Raw genomic sequence first — 20,613 nt, forward strand, 5'->3', positions numbered from 1 at the left:
AATGCATAGGAGAGGAGTCCTTTTAGATGGAGCAAGGTGGGCTCTCAAAGGACACTATGGAAGGAGAATGGCATTAGGGCTTATCTGCAGGGAGAAATATGACTTTTATAGACAGAAGAGGGAAGGGAAGGGCTTCTAGGTGAAAAGCATTGCAGGAGCAAAGGCAAAGAGGCGGGAAACTGCTGGTTGAGGACAGTGGTTGCAACGGAAATCTTTGAGGACACCTGGAAAGAGCCCCTGTGCTCCTGTCTTACAGGGGCGGTGGGCCACCGCGAGACGCTTGGCCAGGTGGGCGGGGCCACCGCTCCCCGCGAGGAGGTCCACCAGGCGGGCGGGGCCGCTGGGCGGGGCGGGCGCTGTGCTAGAGTCAGGGCTCCGCCCACTGTGGCCCGGATCTCGCGCAGGCGTACTCGCGCTCGCCCCGGGCCCGGCTTGTGCGGCGGCTACAACCGCTTCGCTTCTCTCCTGGGTTTCCGATGAGGGACAGGCGGCGGGGGCGGCCCGGCCCTGCCGAAACCTGTCGCCGTCGCCCTGGAGCGGCTGCTCTGGGGCAGAAATGCCGCCACCCAGCCGTTCCCTGCTATGGCTTGGCCTGGTCCTGGGTGCTGTCTGTGCCTCCCGCGGACCCGCGGCGCCAGGCAACGCCACAGGTGCGTCCTTCGTCCCCATTGCGCGGCTCGGTCGTCTCTCCTTCCCTGGCTACGTCCCTCCTTAACTCCCTCGCTCCTTCTCTCCTACCATTCCGTCCATGCTTCCTCCCCTCCCTCCTACGGACCATCGCTTCTCCCCTCCCTCCTGCCCTCCCTCCCTGTTCTTTCTCTCCATCCTTCCCTCCCTCCCTCATCCAGGCTTGAGGCCATGGCCAGAGCCTAACCTTGCCACCCAGGACTGGGGCTTCCACTGCGCGTCCGCTTCCACTCTCCCTGGCTTGGCTGACTGGGCTGTCAAGGCTCTGGTGCCAGCCTTAGGCCTCTTGGCACCCTAGCATCTGCCACTGGTGGGGGTTAAGTGTCAGTCCAGGTGATCTCACTGCAGCCCCTCCCCCGTGCAGATCCTCTGAATGTCCTTCTCATCATCGTGGATGACCTACGCCCCTCCCTGGGCTGTTATGGGAACAAGCTCATAAGGTCCCCAAACATCGACCAACTGGCCTCCCGCAGCCTTCTCTTCCAGAATGCCTTTGCCCAGGTATGTCTGGGCACCTCTGGGTGTGCCCCCCTCCCAATGTGCACTGAGGGTTGTGGGATGGCATCTCTTTATTAAAGGGGAGCATGGTCTGGAAAATGGTGGTTGAGAAACCTGGTTGTCCACTGGCAAGACAGCTGGTTGCCTTCAAGGGGTACTTCTCCTGGGGTGGAGGGTGTGCCCTGGTCCTGTCGTGCTCAGGCCAGTCCTGCTCAGCTTTCTCCCCCACATTGGGGATTGCCTGGTGCTGAGAAGGAGGGGGTGCTGCCATGGTGGTCCTCCCCCCTGTGCCCCCAAGACCCTGCCCGCTCCAGGCCCCCGAGAGACGCCATCAGGCAGGACACAGTCATCTGCTGGATGGAGGGGCTGAGGCCTTCCGTTCCTCTTGGGAAAGACTTCTTTCTGGCATGAGGCCCAAATCCAGCTGGTTGGCTTTGAGATTTGCATGACTCAGCCACCAAGCTGTTAGCTGAGGACCCGGGAGGTTGCCTGGTTACCTTTTAGCTGCCAGACGTTGTTTTCCTCTGAGGACGTGTCCTTCTGCTTCTGCTCCCTACCAGCAAGCCGTGTGCGCCCCGAGCCGCGTGTCCTTCCTCACTGGGAGGAGACCAGACACTACCCGCCTGTATGACTTCAACTCCTACTGGAGGGTGCACGCTGGAAACTTCTCCACCATCCCCCAGTACTTCAAGGAGAACGGCTACGTGACCATGTCGGTTGGAAAAGTCTTTCACCCTGGTACTGCTTGCCCTGCAGAGTCTGGGCTCTCTCTTTTTTCGTGCCTGGGGACTGGAGACCCCTCCTGGGGTTGGAGCTCTCTCTGCAGAGGCCTTTTTGGGCTCGGTGGACACCTTGTTAGTCACTGACATCTTTGTCCAAAGTAGCACTTCTCACCTTTACTTTGTGTTCTCACCCAAATGAGAAATGGTAGAAGAGCTTTTCCTTCCTTTCAGATACTGGTGATGGGGGGAAGGAAGCGGGGGCCAGCACTGCCTGTGAGTCCAGCTCTGCACCTGACCCCCTGTACTCCAGGCTCCCTGGCAGTAAAGTAAGATAAGGGCAGCTCTGTTGACTTGCCCAGTGAAGAGGCTGCAGTTTTGTGGGGGTTGTCTGCCCACTGTCTGTGAGTTAGGTCAGAAAGAGGAGAGTGAGCTGGTACCAGGGTCTCTGACTTTCAACACTACCTGGTGAACTAGCTCTCTTTAATGCCAAAATGAGAATGCTGAAGCACATACTTTATTTTTTTTTTTTACCTTGAAGTAATTCATGGTTATTTTGCAAAAAGTTGGGTGGAAAAGAAGGAAAGTATAAAGAATATAAATTACTTGTACTTGTGGCACATGGAGAAGAGCTGTATTTTGATGAGTGCATTATTTTTCTGATTTGAGATTTGCCTGTATATACAGTCATATACTGTGAGTGTTTTAAGCACAAACATTTCCCCACGTAGTGACTCTTCACACCATCATTTTTAATGGCAGCATGGTGGTCTAACAGAGACATGCACAGTAGTTTAGTCCCCCTTGTTTTCAGGTTCTCTCACTTCCACCTTCCATGGGATGAGCATCTCTGGAGGCAGAGTGAACTGCTGATGGGCAGTAGCACTGGGGTGCGGGCCCCTGGCTTCCAGTCCCAGCTCTGCGACTGCTTTGTTGTTGTTCCCTCATCCAGTCGGGTCCAAATCTTTGTGAGCCCATGGACTGCAGCACACGAGGCTCCCCTGTCCATCACCAACTCCCGGAGCCTGCTCAAGCTCATGTCCATTGAATCCGTGCTTCCATCCAACCATCTCATCCTCTGTTGTCCCGTTCTCCTCCTGCCTTCAATCCTGCCACTGCTTAGCTGTGCAGTTGACCTCAGGCAAATCATTCATCATCTTTGATCCTCCCATTCCTCCTCTGGGAAGCTGGAGTGGCAGCTGCCTTGATTCCCTTCCCAGGGGAGCATGGGGGTGCATTGGGAGCCCAAGCTCTGTCCCACGGAGCACTTATCAGGAGGGGCTGCAAAGTTGGGAGTTTTGAAGGCGAATCTGCCAGGAATCATGTTATGTGGCTGAAAGGCTCGCAGCACTAGAACTTTCTGCTCCCATCTTGACACCCTTGCCTGAGCACCACTGGAGGGAGAGTCCAGGAAAGGAGACACAGTGGAGGGGAGATGGTGCTTCAGGACGGGGGCCTCCTTCCTCCCAAGAATGAGCTCATGGAATTGTCTTAGTGGGGACGAGGAATGCAGCACTGCAGCCCTTCTGGAGACACATTTTTCAAGAGGGTCTTTGTTCTCAAGAACCTGTTCTGTCAGGGAGAGGCCTGCCCGAGGCTGACTTGGCCTCCTCGACTGAGTGCCTGGCCACCGCCCTGATCCTCTGGCAGGCTGGGGGCGGGCTTTTCTAATGGGTGTCACTTCCCCAGGGAGAAAACAGGCTGGGTAGGTCAGGTCACTCGCCCAAGGTTGCATGGGCATGGAGGGCAGCGCTGGGGTTTGGAGCAGGTCTGAGCCATGTCTCGGTGCCTGTGGTGTTGAGAAGCCCTCTGCCTTTGCCTCAGGCCCACCTTGCCCAGCTCGTCATGGCAGTCCCCTTGTGTGCCCGTGTTGCCCTCTCAACTCCTCCCTGCTGAGCCGCACAGGCTTTCCCTCCCTCCCTCTGTCCAGGGCCCTCACTGTGCCCCCTGCCCAGACCCATGTCCCGTCTGTGCCCAGGGCTCCCTGCTTCCACAGTGCTTCTCCTCCCCAGACGCCTGCCGTCCTTCCTGGGTGTTGCATGTTGTTATTTTGTTTTCCCAAATAGACTGTGGACTGCTGAGCTTGGGTGGGTTTCTGCGTCATGAATGAGCACTGGACCTGACGTCCTAAGGCAGGGGTTCAAGTCCCATTCCCCTCGCTTCCTGTCTGCTTGGCATCCAACAAGGCACCCCCTTCGTGGAACCTCCCCTGGCCTAGCCATCCCTGGTTATGCCCGTGCCTCTGCTGCCTTCCTCGTTGGGTGGGGAGAGGTGCCAGTGAGAGCTCTTCCGGGCCAGGTCCAGCGCTCAGGAAGAAGCCCAGAGGGACAGCTCTTGTGGGGACTTATTGTCATCTGGCCTAGCTCCTAATCTTATACATGAGGAGACTGAGGCCAGAAGAGGGGGTTGGCCCTTCCCCAGTTGTGTGCAAAGTGTACATTTTGGGTGGGGAGGGCATTGAGGGACTCGCTATGCTGTATTTAATGACTTTTCCTTTTCCCCCCCAAGGCATATCTTCCAATCATAGTGATGATTCTCCATATAGCTGGTCTGTTCCACCTTATCATCCCTCCTCTGAAAAGTATGAAAACACCAAGGTGAGGCTCTGAAAGGGGTACTGTTTTGAAGAGGAACCTCTTGTTCTCTGTTTAACAAAGTCAACTATTGCATGTATTCTATGTTCTTTCTAGCTGGTTCTATGGTGAGCTTTGTGGCTTTGGTTGGTGATCATGACTTGACAGAGACAAGTGTTAGGATCTTTGGCATTAGGTCCAGTGGAGAGGTGGCTGAGTTTTTAGAAGCTGGCTGGGATGTGTCACTCTAGAAGCTTCTGCTCTAATGTTCAAGACTTATTTAATGGCTCTTTTGTGTTCCTGGATAAAGCTCTGTGCAGAGGATTAGAGGAGATGCTGAGACATGGAAGGGAGAAGACAGACCTGTGCACTGAGTGTCTCAGCCCAGATGGGGAGAAAGGCTTTCCAACTGTCTGTCTTCTCTGTCTCGTGCCTAATGGATGTGTTCTGGTGCTGATACCTTTGATAGGGGCTTTAAAATTTTAGAGCATTATGAAAAAAAGGACTCTATAAAGAAACTTAATGATGGTTCAGAGGAACCACCCCCCCCCCCCATGTATAAATGCAACTAAAACTCACATTTAAGAAATTCAGAACATCAGCTAGAGCACTGAGAAATGACATGTTTCTCAGAGGTTTTTAGAGCCACCATGTGGGAGAAGGGTATGGATTGGCGGAGATTGGTAGGGTGCAGAAGAATTTTCTAAATTTGTGACAACTTTTATTTCAGAATACAGTGAAAGCCAGAGGGCTCTGACCTTTGGCCGGTGGCTTGAGTGTTAACAGAATGAGGTTGAAAGACTGCATCTCAAGCCTTCTGTTGCCTGAGATCATCTCCCTCCTTTTAGTGGTCTCACAAATGCCAGGTCCCTGAAGCCATCCTTCATATCATTCTCACAGTGATGGGTCTGACTGCACCACATCCCCAGGGGTGCTGCAGACCATGTGAGCATGGCGGCTGAGTGGGTGCTGAGAGGCAGGTGGCTTCCTGGCAGGGCGGCGTGGGCAAGGCAGGCCTGTGAAAGGATGCTCTCCAGCGAGATGTGGCAGCAGCTGCCACTGCCTCTGCGTGTTTGTGAGGTAGAAACCATGGTCCAAACTGAAATTGGCCTTGTGGCCAACGTGGCCGCTTTAGGAAATGAAGCAGTAGTTTCAGTTCCATCCTGTGCATGATGTACATGAGGACCTCGAAATTCTACCAACTATCACTTTATCCAGTTAAGTGTAGCTCTGTCACTTAGAAGCTTTAGTCTGGCTTTGAGATTGAAAACTTTTTTGTTTTCATTTCCCTAATGACATTAAGTATCTCTACATGTAATTACTTTGGGGAAATATGTATTCAAGTCCTTTGTCTATTTTTTTTGTTGAGTTGGAGACAGCTATTTTTTTAATCGTTAGTTTACTTGGGTTTCCTTTAATTAATTATGGTGTAGAGACAGAAGATATACAGCAGGAAGCTAAGTGCTGGTGGACTTCTGGCCTCTGCCTGGAAAACAAGAAACACTTCTGTGTTTCGGTACTGCTTCCTGTGTGCCTGTCTAGTCTGGATGACTAATACTTAATGTTCTGGAGGTAAAAAAGCTGAATTGGTTGTGTGAAACTCTCATGGCTTCTGTTTCTTGCATTTACAAAGCTGATTTTGTATGTTTTGTTTTGAAAGACCTGTAGGGGACCAGATGGAGAACTCCATGCCAACCTGCTGTGCCCCGTGGATGTGGTGGATGTGCCTGAAGGCACCCTGCCTGATAAGCAGAGCACTGAGCAAGCTATACAGTTGTTGGGAAAGATGAAAACATCGGCCAGTCCTTTCTTCCTGGCTGTGGGGTACCATAAGCCACACATCCCCTTCAGATACCCCAAGGTGAAGAGCTGGCTGAGGGCTGGTCCAGCACAGCTGCAGTAGCTGGGTCAGCGTAAAAGTGGCCACATCTGGCTGTCCCCAGTCACCAGGGCTACCTGATGGCACTGGTGTACTCAGTGGTGGGATGCTGGGTTTCAGAGGTCAAGGCTAAGAAGTAGACTTAGGGTAGTAATCTAGTTGGAAACGCTGGGTCTTCTACTTCCTCCACTGGAGGGTTTTTTCCTTGGATACAGTGAGTCATGTAGTGGTGGATGGTGAAATCATCATGGAGAAGGGTGGCAGAGCCGGCCACCCTAGCCCGTGCTAAGCAATGATCCCTGAGACACCCCTCCAGGGGCTGTGCAACCCTGGTCAACTTAACTGCCTTTCCACCGAGCTTTGAAACACAGGGTCCTGTGTGGTTTGTTTGAGCCTAAAATCCTGTGCTTACATGCATATTATTTAGAGTATTTAGTCACTTCTTTTGTAGAATATTTTTCAGTTTTCCCTATCATGTTTTCCCCGGGCTTAAGCAGCCCATCCTTTTGGTTTCACAAAGCATGCCTGTCGTTTGCGATGGGAGTGGAGACCAGAGGCTGCTCTCTGATGCTGTGGTTGTCTGCCTTTGACTGGCCAGGGCATCGGGCCTTCCTCGCAGGACCTGTCAGTCCCCTTGCCAGAGGGGGACTCACTTCTGTGTCCCGTGGAGAAGGAGTTAGCCTACCCCTGGGCCTGCTCGTGAGGTTGGACCTTGGCCCAGCTTTGGGGAACCTGGCTCCTGGGAGTGAGTGTTCTCCCCTCTCCCAGAACTGCCAAGTTGCTCCCTAGGCCTGGACTGTCCACAGAAAGCTCTGTTTTCCTGCCTCAAGTCTGGGATTTTGATCTGTGCAGGCAGAGGGTACCTGGGTGACCAACCTCGTCAAGGCCCTGGGCCCTGAGGCTTTCATGAGCCTCCGCTTCCCAGCTGGCAGCGTGGCATAAATGTCAAATAACTCATTGCTGGGGGAATGACTCACATCCTGTGTGACTGAACTAGGGCTGTTCCTGGTGTCCCCCAGACTGTCCCCTTTGCTGTGTCTCATGTGCTTTCACTGTTATAATCGTAACCTGTGAGCTCTCCCAGTGACTGTCTGAACACGAGAGTGGTTCGGGGAGCTGGCAACACCTCTCCACATGTTTTCTAGTTGGAGGGGAGGTGGTGACAGAAATAGGAGGGCATCGGTCCCTATGAAGGAAGAGAGCTGTTACTGATTGGTTTGCAGGAAACCAGTCGAGTGATTTCATTAGCACTGGCATCTCGTGACAGTGACTTTCAGAGGGGGAGACACCTGTGTCAGTGCATCACAGATTGAGAGAAGACGTCCAGCATGTGCCTTTGCCAGAAGAGTGACATCCTGGTGGCTTTGTGTGCTTTTCCCCCAAGGAATTTCAGAAGCTATATCCCTTGGAGAACGTCAGCCTGGCTCCTGACCCCCAGGTCCCCACTGGCCTTCCTCTGGTAGCTTACAACCCCTGGATGGACCTCAGGCAGCGGGAGGACATCCAAGCCTTAAATCTCAGTGTGCCCTATGGCCCGATTCCTGCTGACTTTCAGGTACCAAGTTTCTATGTGTGAAGCATCCTGTGGAGCACAGGGGCCAGGGATGGATGTGCTGGGTGGATCAACAGATCTCCCCTTCAGCATCCCCATTCCAAAGAAGGGGATTGTTGGGAGACTTGGGAACTCACTGGCTGGGGCCCCAGGGTGGAGATAAAGCCTGGGTGACCCTCACTGATGGGAGATGATGTTGAATCCAGCTGACAGTCTGTCAGGTGGAGGGTGGTTGGCGACTCCTGTGCCAGCTGAAACTCTGGATTTGCTGGTCCTGGTGAGTCCCCTCTGTGGGAAAGCTGACACATGTCCCTGTTGGTGTCAGGAGGTGGCTTAGTGAATGGGGCCTTGGTGCAGAGGGAGCGGGGCACGTACACGGCCAGCGCTGTCCAGCTGCTGTGTCTGGGGTCCATTTGTCATGATGTGGGGGTAGAGCAATTCCAGAGTTAGAATCCTTGTGCTGACTTTCCAGCCCCCCTTCCCTGAAGTGCAAAGTGGATGTTGAGGACACTCTTTCTGGAATATTCCATATGTGGCCCTGCCCTTCTGTTACACATGAACACTCCAACAGGTCCTCTACATGGGAAGGCAGACAACAGTGTTTTCACACTGTCTTCCTGTTGGAATTGCCAGGTGTGCTTTGTGGGAAATGCAGGTTCTCGGACTCCACTCCCAGCTTCCAGCTCTCTGAGTCAAAGTGGGGCGAGAACACCATGCAGCCCACAAGTTTTTATGGGAATTCTGATGCAGGCGGCCCAGGAAGACACTGAAAACACGATCTCCTTCCTTCCCATGAAAAAGGCAGGGGCAGAGTCAGGCCAGCAGACACTTTCTGCTCCAGGAGCCACTTGGGCTGAGAGTCTGGGGAGGGTGCACCGTAGGCAGCTTGTTGGAGAGAATGTGGCTATGATCTCCTGCCAGGTGACAAACGGCCCAGAGGAGAGGCCTGCTCATGGCCGCCCTTAGGGTTGAGTTGTATCCCTCAGGAAGATCCGTGACAGTCCTGACCCCCAGGTCTTCAGAATGTGACCTTGTTTGGAAGATGTAACATGGGTGAGCTCATGCTGCCATAAGCCAGGCCCACATCCACTGTGACGGGTTCTCATTAGAAGAGGAGAGAGACAGGAGAAGGACTCCATGGGTGGCTAGGGCAGAGGCTGGAGCCCTAGAGATTGCAGCCACCACCCTAAACTAGAACATCCTTCTCCTGGAGCCTTCAGAGAGAGCCTGGCCCTTCCTATACGTTCAGTTTAGACTTCTGGCCTTCACAACTGGGAGACAATCCGTTTCTGTTGTTTCAAGCTACCAAGTAGGTCATACTTTGTTAGAGCAGCCCAGGATATGAATACAGCTTTATGGCATCTTTGGCGTGACTCTCAGAGTTTGGGATGGTAAAGCATCTGTCTACAATGCGGGAGACCTGGGTTCGATCCCTGGGTTGGGAAGATCCCCTGGAGAAGGAAATGGCAACCCACTCCAGTATTCATGCCTGGAAAATCCCATGGACTGAGGAGCCTGGAGGGTTATATTCCAGCTTTCCCACAAGGCTCCTCAGTCCATGGGGTCACAAAGAGTCAGACACGACTGAGCGACCTCACTTCACTTCACTTCAGAGTTTGGGAGGCTGAGGGGTCAGTTTCTGTGTACATGGTCATCTCCTGGGACTCATAAGGATATGTGAAGGAGACAGAAAAGAATAGTAAGAGGCATATCCATCCACTGTGATCTGTGCCCAAAAGTGAAAACTGATTTGGTGATTTGCCCTGAAAGTGGGAATTTGGCTGTGGCTGTGGAAGGCACTAGTGGTGAAGAACCTGCCTGCCGATACAGGAGACATAAGAGGTGCAGTTTCAATTCCTAGGTCGGGAAGATCCCCTGGAGAAGGGAAATGGCAACCCACTCCAGTATTCTTTCCTGGAGAATCCATGGACACAGGAGCCTGGAGGGTTATATTCCATGGGGTCACAAAGAGTCAGACACGACTGAGCAACTTATCACACACACATGTGGAGGCGAGGGTATGGGGAGGGAATGAGGGTTCTGTTCTTGTTGAAAATGTCACCAAGGGCACCAAAGGGCTGGGGCTCAGAGGGGCGCTCAAACAAGCACTGTATCTGGGTATGCCATACACATTAAATCGTAGTCACTTGCATTACTATTTTTATCTGCAGCGGAAAATCCGCCAGAGCTACTTTGCCTGTGTATCCTATTTGGATACACAGGTCGGCCGCCTCTTGAGTGCTCTGGACGACCTTCAGCTGGCCAGCAGCACAATTGTGGCATTTACCTCGGATCATGGTAAGTGTGTTGAATGGCCCTGGCAAGTCACTCAAAGCATCTGAACTTGTCTGTGAAAACTTCCCTAACTTGCGTGAAATAGGTGTATATTCTCTTCTGTGAATCAGGAGTGCCCTGAGTCGGCAGTCTTGGGTGCTTTTGTGTCTACCTTGTTAGACCCAGGACTTCTCTCCATGGAGGCCAGGCCTCTTTTGAGTCGAAGAAGTATCTTGGCTGGTGGAGGTGGGTGGGCAGGATGGACCTCATACTAACCTTTCTTTCTTGGTGAACTCAGCAGGAGCCCCCATTTCTCACTGAGAGGGTTGGAATGACTCTTAGTTTGTCTGAGGAGGGTGCAGAACAATGCTGGCAGAGCCCAACATGGCCTTCAGGCCTGAGCCTCGCTGTCCTCTCTGCTGGGATCCTGGGGTTCACTACTATGGGTCTCTAAGGCAGTTTCTCACTTGTTCCAATAATGAAAATATATTTTTAAAAGAATTCTTTTCTGGGGTGTGTTTGGGGCCAGTGAGCTCCTTTCCCCATGTTCCTGTGCTTCAGTTATCCACTCACAGCAGTCTTGTTGGTCTCATCCTCACCCACACGCCCATCCCCAAATTGTTTTGAAGCCAGGCTCAGGTAATTAAGTTTTCTAAACAGTATCTCTAATAAATTTGGCTCTTTTGAAGTTTGACTATACTACTATTGTCCTACTTAGAAACAGGAAAATAATTCTTTAATATTGTCAGATATGAAGTGGGACAATTTTAGATCATAGCATGTGTTCACTGTGATGAGAAAGAAGCACACAGAGCACACTGCCCTTTATCCTACTTGCCCAGAGCTAACTGGTGCTGACGGATAGCCATCCATCCTTCAGTCACGCATATACGTGGGACTCTATGTCATGAGTGTGTATGTGCATAATGTATAGCTGTAAAACATGGCAAGATCAATTGTGCTTGTGTCCTGTTTTGTTCCCTGGTTTGTTTTTTCCACTTAATGTCATAGACAGTTCTCTATGTCATTTCTCACAAGCCTACCTTACACCTCATAAAGACCCATATTATTTTGTTAAGTATGGAGGTGTCATAAGTTTTCACTGTTTCCCTAATGATCTGCCATCAGCTTCAGAACCCCCTTCTCAGTGCCCAGTTTCCTCCTCCAGTGCTACCATGGCCCCTGCAGCCCTGTGAAGCCCAGGCCAGCTGGAAGCTAGCTTCTGCTCTGAGGCAATTGCACTTGATGACAAATGGCCCTTCCCAAAGGGCCCTCCTGGGACTGCCTACATCTGAACCACAGAAGCCTTCTTGAACCTGTGCATGGCAGCTTGACGTGATTTTGTTTATTTTTTAATATGAAATACTTAATGTACTGCTGCTACTGCTAAGTCGATTCAGTCGTGTCCGACTCTGTGCGACCCCATAGACGGCAGCCCACCCAGCTCTGCCATCCCTGGGATTCTCCAGGCAAGAACACTGGAGTGGGTTGCCATTTCCTTCTCCACTGTGTGAAAGTGAAAAGTGAAAGTGAAGTCGCTCAGTCGCATTTGACTCGTAGCGACCCCATGGACTGCAGCCTACCAGGCTCCTCCATCCATGGGATTTTCTAGGCAAGAGGACTGGAGTGGCTTGCCATTGCCTTCTCCAACTTAATGTACAGTCTCTCTCTTTTATATTTTTTATATCAAAAATAGCACTCAAAGTGATTGGAAATTGCCAACTTGGGGTATTCAAGCTGTCTTTTACAAGAGGTATTTTAAAGGAGGCTTAGGAGTTGTTTTTAAATCAAGGTTAAGCATGTGGAACCAGAAGTTATTTTCTTTGGTCTGTGGTGTGTCGTAAAAATTGAAAAAGATACGCATGTCTTTTGAAATGTGAGAAACTGTGCTCCAGTCTCACAGATCTTGTTTTTGTGGTACACACTCACAAGTGCAGATCTGAGCTTGTGTGATTTGAGTCAACAATGACTCCACCTCCTACCTTTCTGTGTGGTAATTCTAGCAGAATTTCTTCTAGATGGTGAGTTTTTACTTCCTCTGGCTTTTACAAGAGGGAATGAAATGGTGTCTAACTGAAGTGAGCAAGCCGTGAGGTGCTGATTCATTTCTGTCATGCTCTGATTTTTATGACCAGGATGGGCTCTGGGTGAACACGGAGAATGGGCGAAATACAGTAATTTTGACGTCACTACACGAGTGCCTCTGATGTTCTATGTTCCCGGAAGGACAGCCCCGCTTCCGGTGGAAGGCGAGAAGTTTTTCCCTTATCTCGACCCTTTTGATTCCGTCTCAGAAGTGCCAGAGCCAGGTATGGAAATGCAGAAGTGATGCTACTTGACAGCAGGGATGCCTTTAGTTGGTACAGAAACCCCCTCACCACCCAGCACAGGCCTTTCTACCTAGGGCAGGGGAGCGGCAGTGCCAGAGTTGATGAGGGTGGCCCCTGTTCATAGGGGGCTTGGAAGGGAGAGGGGTAGAGCAGGGGCCACCCCAAGATGGGGAGAGCCATCATGGAGGTGACAGGAGTGTGCTCTGAGCTCAGGGCAGGGGGCAGGGGCTTCCCCCTTACAGGTGAGCAGAAGTTCATTACCTGCGTCCTTCTGGCTGGGACTCAGCCCTCTGCAAGGGAACGTTAGCCACCTCAGCTCCTCCATCTGGTGTGGTGCCAGGTCTGTCCCATCAGTGGCTCTTGTTTAAATTTTTCTTGGTTTTAGTCCATCCTTCTGGCCTTTTTGGATCTTTCCAAGTTTGCTCTCTACTGCCCAGTTTTTTCCTGAACCTTTGATTTCTGTGTGTTGCATGCACTGTCTTCTTTCATGTCATTGATAAAAATGTTAAACAGTTTGAAAACATGACCATAGCCCTTTATTTGCTGGGAGAAATCTTCTGACACGTTGAGAATCCTTTTTGAAACTTCAGAGGGGAGGTGTTGAGCAGCTTATAGATTGATGTTGCTGCACTGTCATCCCATTTCTTTCCAAATTTTCTCTCAAGCCTGTATATCTTCTTTGATCATGGACTTGGATTTCCAATAGCCAGTCTAACATGCTCAAAGCTGAATATTTGACCTTTGACTTTAAGCCTTTGACACTCTTCCCCTTCTCAGGAAATGGCAGTGGTTGCCCGGGCCAGAAAACCATGCTGATAGTGGCCCATCAAAATCATGCTGATAGTGGCCCGTCTTTTCTCTTACGGTCTGTACGTGATGAGCAGTCTTTCAGCCCTCCTGCCACCATTCATTCAGAATCTGTCTACACCATTTCTCCCACTTACCGCCGCCATCATGCACCACGCTGCCACCTTCTCTTGGTAAAACCTCCTGGCTTGTGCCCTTGATCCCTAGAGTTTTTCCTCAGTGAGCCTGATGTTAACAGCTTCAGTGAGCTTGTTAAATCCCAAGCAGGTGGCTTCAGAACCCTACTCTGGGGCCTCCTACACGCCTGTCTCAACTCTGAGTGAAAAGTTATTACAATGGCCAGCTGTCACCTGGGCTCCTTGTATCTCCCTGAACTCATGTTTTTCAAGTATCCAGGGCAGCCATCTTGTACAGTGTTCCGCAGTCTGGGTTTGTCTGACTGCTTTCTGAGAATTAGATTCAGGGTGAACCCTTTGGACACATGCTGCACACTGTGAGGTTGTGGGTTCCACCTGTATACCACTGGGGACACTTCATGGTGGCCTGTGCCCTTATTAGTGAAGTCAAGCTGGACTGTCTGGTTAAGGTGGTTGTGTTAGACAGGCCTCGCCATTGTAAAGGTATCTTTTAAAAAATATTCTTTACCTTTATTTTTATTTTACTTACAAACCAAATATGTTGGAAATAAAATTGAGCCATATAAAGCAAACTCTTAAAGATCCAAAAAGGCTAGAGTTATGGCCCAGAGTAACAGTAAATTTTAACAGGAGTCACAATAAAGTACAAGATTTAGCCTTTAAAGATAAATCGACAACAATGAGATATCATTTCATACCTGTTAGAATGGCCTTTATCAAAGCAGACAGAAAATGGCAGCACTGCCAAGGGTGTGGAGAAACAGGAGCCCTCAGGCCTTGCCAGTGGCGATGTGAAATGATCCAGTCCCTGTGTAAAAGTTTGGTGGGTCCTCAAAAAGTTAAACATAGAACAGTCGTGTGACTTGGCAGTTCCACTCTTAGGTATGTATCCCACAGAACTGAAACCAGGTACTCCAAGAAAACTATGCATAAAAATTTTCATAGCATTATTAGTAGCCCAAAGGTGGTTGCAACCCAAGTGTCCATTGACAGATGAATGGATAAGCAAAACATGGCACATCCATACAGTGGGCTATCATCCAACCTTAAAATGGAAGGAAACTGATGTGTGCTATGACCCGGGTAGACTTGGAAGACATGATGCTAAATGAAAGAAGCCAGGCACAAAAGGACAAACACTATGTGATTCCATGTCTGTGAGGTGCCTAGAGCAGTAGACACACAGAGACAGATAGTAGAAGGGTGGTGCCAGGAGCTGGAGGTGTCATTTCACAGGGACAGTTTCAGCTGTGCAAGGTGAAGATAGTTCTGTGCTGGGTGGTGGGCATGGCTGTACAACAGTGGGAACATCCTGAGTGCCCCTGACCTGGGCACAAAAAACTGGTCACAGCAGTAAATTTCATGTTGTTTGTAATTTACAATAATAAGAAGGAGATGGATGAGATGCAGATATCCAGAAAGGAGGGATCGGCTGGGCAATGCTATGAGGCTGGGAACAGACTGTCCTCAACAGACTTTCCCCAGCAGTCTGAGCCTTGCCTGAATCACCCAGACACTGGTGGGTCCTACATTTAAATCTTTGCTAAAAGTGCCAGCAAGCTGAGGGCACCTTCATTCTGCCCTGCTGTTGGGTGAGGACCTGAATTGGTTTTGTTCCTAAAGCTCTTGGGCTAAAAATAAATGCTGTAAAAGAACACAAGTCAGCGTGTGGGGCTGTAACCTGCTCCATGGGGTGGCTTCTTCTTTCAGGCCGGCAAACTGGGGACCTGGTGGAGCTGCTCTCTCTCTTCCCCACACTTGCTGGACTTGCGGGACTCCGTGTCCCTCCACGCTGCCCCATCCCCTCGTTTCACATGGAGCTGTGCCGAGAAGGCCGGAACCTCCTGAAGCTCTTTGAAGACCATGGTGAGGAAGAGGAGCCCCATGTCCGCAGTAATCCCCGGGAGTTGGTGGCCTATAGCCAGTATCCTCGGCCCGCAGACTCTCCTCAGTGGAATTCTGACAAGCCGAGCTTAGAAGATATAAAGGTCATGGGCTATTCCATACGCACGGTAGACTACAGGTATACTGTGTGGGTGGGCTTCAATCCCCAGGAGTTTCTGGCTAATTTTTCAGACATTCATGCAGGGGAACTGTATTTTGTAGCTTCTGACCCTTTGCAGGATCACAATGTGTATAATGATTCCCAGGGTGGAACCCTTCCCCAGTCATTCATGCCTTGAGTTCGCTAACCACAGAGACCATATATAATGCCAGTGAGAGAAGGAATTAGAGCTGGTTTTTCATGATTACCCATACTATTGGAATCAACCCCAGGGGCAGGGAGTTAAAACCTGCATCAGTAATTTGGCCTAAGAATATGTAACAGCCGCAACTTTTGATTTTGTCATTATAATCGGGCTGAACCTTTACATTTTATTATTATTATTTTTTTTTGGTAACAGTCATAGCTTATTTATTGAATGAATAAGCACAGAGTGAGCAAGTTGAAATTGTCATAGCTTCAGCTATCAGGAGCATAGTGACTGAACATAGCACTCTACTCAAGAAATATAATACTTCAATTATTTGTGAAATGTAGTACATTTCAAAATGTAACCACATGTCAAATTAGGTTTGACACTATAAATTCCTGGTTCTTTTGTTTATAATTTAATAATATATCTAATTTAGCCTGATATACTCAAAATATTATATCAACATGTACCCTAGGTTTTTTAATGTAAACTTAATAATGCTAGATGCCAATACCTGAAAGTCTAGCTCTAACTTTTCCAAGATTGCAAATCTTCAAATCCAAAAACAAAATATGCATGAGGTGATTACTGTGGAATTTCTATATCAAATAATAAATAATGCTAAGTAAACTAGAGGCATGCCATGTATGAGAAATTTAGTTAAAAATTTTCAGAGACTTTCTGGCACAGACAATAATTTGCTAGCAAGTAATATGACCCTTGAACACCACGGCCATCTTTAAAAGGCATCTTTATTCACAGTGGAAAATAGTTGAAGGCATAACTGTATCCCTGAACTGAGACATTCAAAACCATTAGTGTTCTTCTTCTCTGGAGATTGTTGGTTGCAGACATGTATTTATCCAGGAGGCAGGAAGGAAATAATCACTGTTAGTTGCTATTACAAATAGCATTAATTTTAGTAAATTCTAAATTCTTTTGAGAACTGTGAAAGCTATTCATTAATATCATATTAGGTGATTTCTAATTCCCCAGATGGTAGTTCTGTATTCACTAAATAAAGTTACCAGGAAAAGCAGGTGGTAGTAATAAGCTTAGCCTATGTCATCTTAAAAATAATGGAATATTCACAGGTCGTGTTCACTACATGTTGATCAGTCATCAGTAGTCATCAGAAGAGTGAAGCACTCTGTTAATAAACATTAATGTACTCCTGTATCAAAGTAACTTCTTGTAATTCTTTACATGTGCTGCTTTGGTGTTTAAAAGGTAAATGTGAACCAAAATACAGCAAATTAGTTTACTGCACTGTATTACATTGTAACCAAAAAGGCAAGATATTATAAGATTACTTCAAATCAGTAAAATTTCAAATACAGATTTTTGTTTTTACTAAGCCTACAGTGGACGCATATATGGTGGCAAAACAGTCTTCTAATTGAATCAGTGACTTCATGTTCTGCCAACAGTTTGTACTTGAGGAGTGAAGGGCCCTGTTCCTCTCTGCTGATCCCATTTCTCTTCTGGAAGCCTCCACTTTTGTGGATGGTGTCCGTCAGCCTTTTCTTTTCCCTTCTCCATCCTCTCTATTGCTCACATCACTTCGATGCAGAATTTTACAATCCAGTCCAGTTTCTCGTGATGTCTTTTCAGGGTACTTAGCTTTATCTCCTACTTTACAGTTACAAAGCTTTTATTTTGAAGCTTTTATTTCCAATTCCCGGTTGACTATCATCTGTACACTCATCGTTTTTTCTCTTTATTTCTTGAAGCACATTTTAGTATCAGAAAATCTCCAAATTGTCCTCTTGCTGAAGTTGTAAGCTGAACTGTGCTGAAAAGAGCAGAGTGACTGGCATTCTGGCTGTCTCTCACCTGCGTGACAAAAGCCTCTGCTGGGTCTGCTTGGGGGCGTTTTGCATGTAGATCTGACTCTGCAGGAAGAGCTTCTGTCTTCTCTTTTGTCGGTGAGGGTGCACACTCAGAATGCTTCTTCCCTCCTTAGGTCTTAGCTTTCCTTGGCCTCCCTTTACATATGTCTCCTTTTAGAAACTCGGCTGCATTTCACATGCAGGGGCATGCTCTTCTAAATCAGCTCACAGGTGATGGTTGCTTTTTGTGTTTTTGACACTGATGCCAGGGTGGGGCCATTTGTGCACATCTCCAGCATTCATCAAGACAAGCAGCTGCTCTCTGGTTTTCACATATCAAAGCTGACCACATTCCTTATCTTGACCAGGCTTAGGGAAACCACATCTTTGTTGCATCACGTAACTTTTCTCCAATGCTGCTGAACTGGACACATTTTATGAATGGTTCTCTAGTCATTCTTTGTGGAAATCCCTATTGCACTTGAGCCAGGGGGTCTTTCATGCAGTTTACTTGAAACCCAGACCAGTGATCTCAGAAATCTTGAGTGGCCCTAATTCAGAGGCTCAGATACATGAGGGGGCAGCTTTTGCTTCAGGGTGTCTGGGCGGGGGTCTGAGAGCCTGCACTTCTGACCTTCTCCTCCAAAGAGTGCCCTTTGAGAACTATGCCACGTGTGTGCTGACCAGTAGCCACTAGGCCCCAGTGACTCTAAATTTCAGTGAATGAAATCACAACCAACATTTTAAAAGCAGAATCTCTGTTGCACTTGCCCTATTTCAAGTGCTCAAGAGCCAGTGTGGGTAGGGCATTGGGGCACTGTATCAGACAGATGCTACAGCCTTTCCGTGTGGCAGAAAGTGAACTGAACAGAGGTGCCCTAGGTTAACTCTGAACTGGTTGACTTGATCCGCCTAGCTGTTGACAGGTTCCTCCTGTGGGCTGATTGTCTCCTGTTTGCCCGCAAAAACTTGTCCAGCAGGAGCCATGTGTGTTTGGTGTAAGTGCAGAGCAGGGAGTTCCCTCTGCCAACTGACCTCTTCCTCTCTACCACCATTGCTATCACCACAGCCCTTCCCTCCTCCTTCCCAAGTAGTTTACCTCCCCCCCTCTTTCCTTCCCTGCTCCCCTCAAAATCCATGTGTCTTCCTGAAATCCCTCTTTGATCCTGCCCTTTGAGAACACCGTTAGTGCCTACTTCTGGGTCTACACAGACCTCCGCTGAGCAGTCAGAGTCTTCCCTGACTCCACAAAGCCCCTTTCCTTGGCTGGCCAGTCTGTGAGCTGGTGCCTGACTCTCCTTTGCCAATCCCTCCCTCCCAGCCCGCCCCTAGGTTCTTCCCTCCCCCCTTCACCATTCATCCATACATAATCATCTGCCTCAGCCCCCTTCTATGCCTCTACTTCCAAGAGAGTGAGGGCTCTGAACTCTCTTGACTGCGTTCTTGAATGAGATGAACATCATTGAAGAATCTTGTGGGCACCTTACTTTAATAAAAGGTTTTTTTTTCTGATTGTAAAATTAATGTGTTAAGTTTAGAAAAAAATGGAGAACAGAAATGTAATAAAAGATAAGGAAACATCAGTATTTTACACCAAGATAGTCGCTAAATATCTTGCCTTTTTGGGGTGTAAATTTTTTACACTGTTGTAATCATACCATGTGCTTTATCATGCAGTTTTATATTCCTATTTTCCTATGTGGTTATTACAGATACTTTATATTGGTGGTGGTATATTGTGTGGTGTAGTTTTATCTTAATTTTCTAAACTTTCTTTCAGTTATTGGCAATTTAGTCAATTTCCAGATTTTCAGTATTGTAAATAATGTTGTGATAAGCAACTTTATGAATAAAATGTTTTTGTGTGTTTCATATTAATCCCTTAGGATGGACGCTTAGTGCCAAGTTGCCGAAAGCATCTCCATTTTAGTCCTCTCCTGCTCCCTTAGGATAGTAAAACTGAAAATAAAGCAAACAAGGATACAGATAATACAGACCATAAAAACAAACAAAAAAACCCACCCTCCCAATAATAGCTGAAAGTAGAATCCTATTTGAGCTTTGAATTCTTTGCTTATTAATGGCCTTGATCATTGTTCTCTGTGTACATTTGTTGGGCATTTGTATATCTCATGTGAGTTTGCCTTTAAATTTCGGGTTTTGCTTTCTTAAGTAATCAAACAAATTGCTCTTTTCCTATGTGATTTCTTCCCTGTCTTTTCCTATTAAACATGAGACCCATCCCAATCTAGAGATTTAATAAATATTCATATTCCTCTCCTTTTCTTGTGGTTGGTTTTTGTACTTAATTTACCCTGTCTCTCCACCCCATGGTCAGAAGAGTATATATGCTCATTTTGTAAAATCGGGAAGACATGGGAAATGGTGAGGATGACCAGTAGCCACCTCCAGACACCTGGACACCTACCACATTAAATCCTGTGTTCAGGTGTTTTGGTCTAGGGTAATGTTAGCCTGCTTTTTCACATTGCCGGCAGTTCTTAGTTAACAGTTGTCATGACTGCACCACCCTTCCTACATTAATCTTTTTTTTTTGACAGAAATTATCAACTTCTGTATGCTTTAAAAAACTGTAGTAAAATGTGTATAATGTCCGATTTACCATCTCACACATTATTAAGTGCACACACCATGGATTAAGGACAGTCAGTGTTATGCCGCTGTCACCAGCATCCATCCTCAGAACTCTTGCAAAAATGAAACTGTCCCCATCCAACAGTTACTGCCCATTCTTTCCTTCCCCCAGCCCCTGGTAGCCACCATTCTACTTTTTGTCTCTGAATTTGATTCCTTTGTGAACCTCATATCAGTGAGATCATGCATTTAGTTGCATTTTGTGCCTGGCTTCTTTCGCTCAGAATATCTTTAAGGTTCACCCGCATCGTAGCAGGTACCTTAATGTCCTTCCCTTTTAAGGCTGAATACTGTTCCATGGCGTGGATAGACTGCATTGTGTTTATCCATTCATCCCTGAGGGCACTTGGGTTGTTTCTACCTTTTGGCTGCTGCAAATAATGCTGCTGTGAATGTATGTGTACAAATACCCAGCCCATGCTCACCTCTAAGCAGTTAAAAATGGTGGGGTGTGCTGAGAGACAAGACTCAG

The 20,613-nt window shown here is 48.3% G+C and overlaps 1 protein-coding gene across 1 annotated transcript; it reads left to right on the forward strand.

Annotated features, from left to right (window-relative positions):
- Window positions 1–393: 393 nt before the first annotated feature.
- IDS (iduronate 2-sulfatase) lies at window positions 394–19,766 on the forward strand. Its single transcript, XM_086388239.1, has 9 exons — window positions 394–650; window positions 1,052–1,188; window positions 1,746–1,923; window positions 4,413–4,501; window positions 6,138–6,338; window positions 7,741–7,911; window positions 10,080–10,206; window positions 12,318–12,491; window positions 15,167–19,766. The coding sequence occupies exons 1-9, from the start codon at window positions 557–559 to the stop codon at window positions 15,637–15,639; spliced, it is 1,644 nt and encodes a 547-aa protein (XP_086244365.1). The 5' UTR covers window positions 394–556; the 3' UTR covers window positions 15,640–19,766.
- The last annotated feature ends 847 nt before the right edge of the window (window positions 19,767–20,613 follow it).

The sequence above is a fragment of the Bos grunniens genome, chromosome X (assembly GCF_055505025.1).
Source record: "Bos grunniens cultivar Pamir isolate PY7600 chromosome X, Bosgru_T2T1.0, whole genome shotgun sequence".
NCBI classification, from domain to species: domain Eukaryota; kingdom Metazoa; phylum Chordata; class Mammalia; order Artiodactyla; family Bovidae; genus Bos; species Bos grunniens.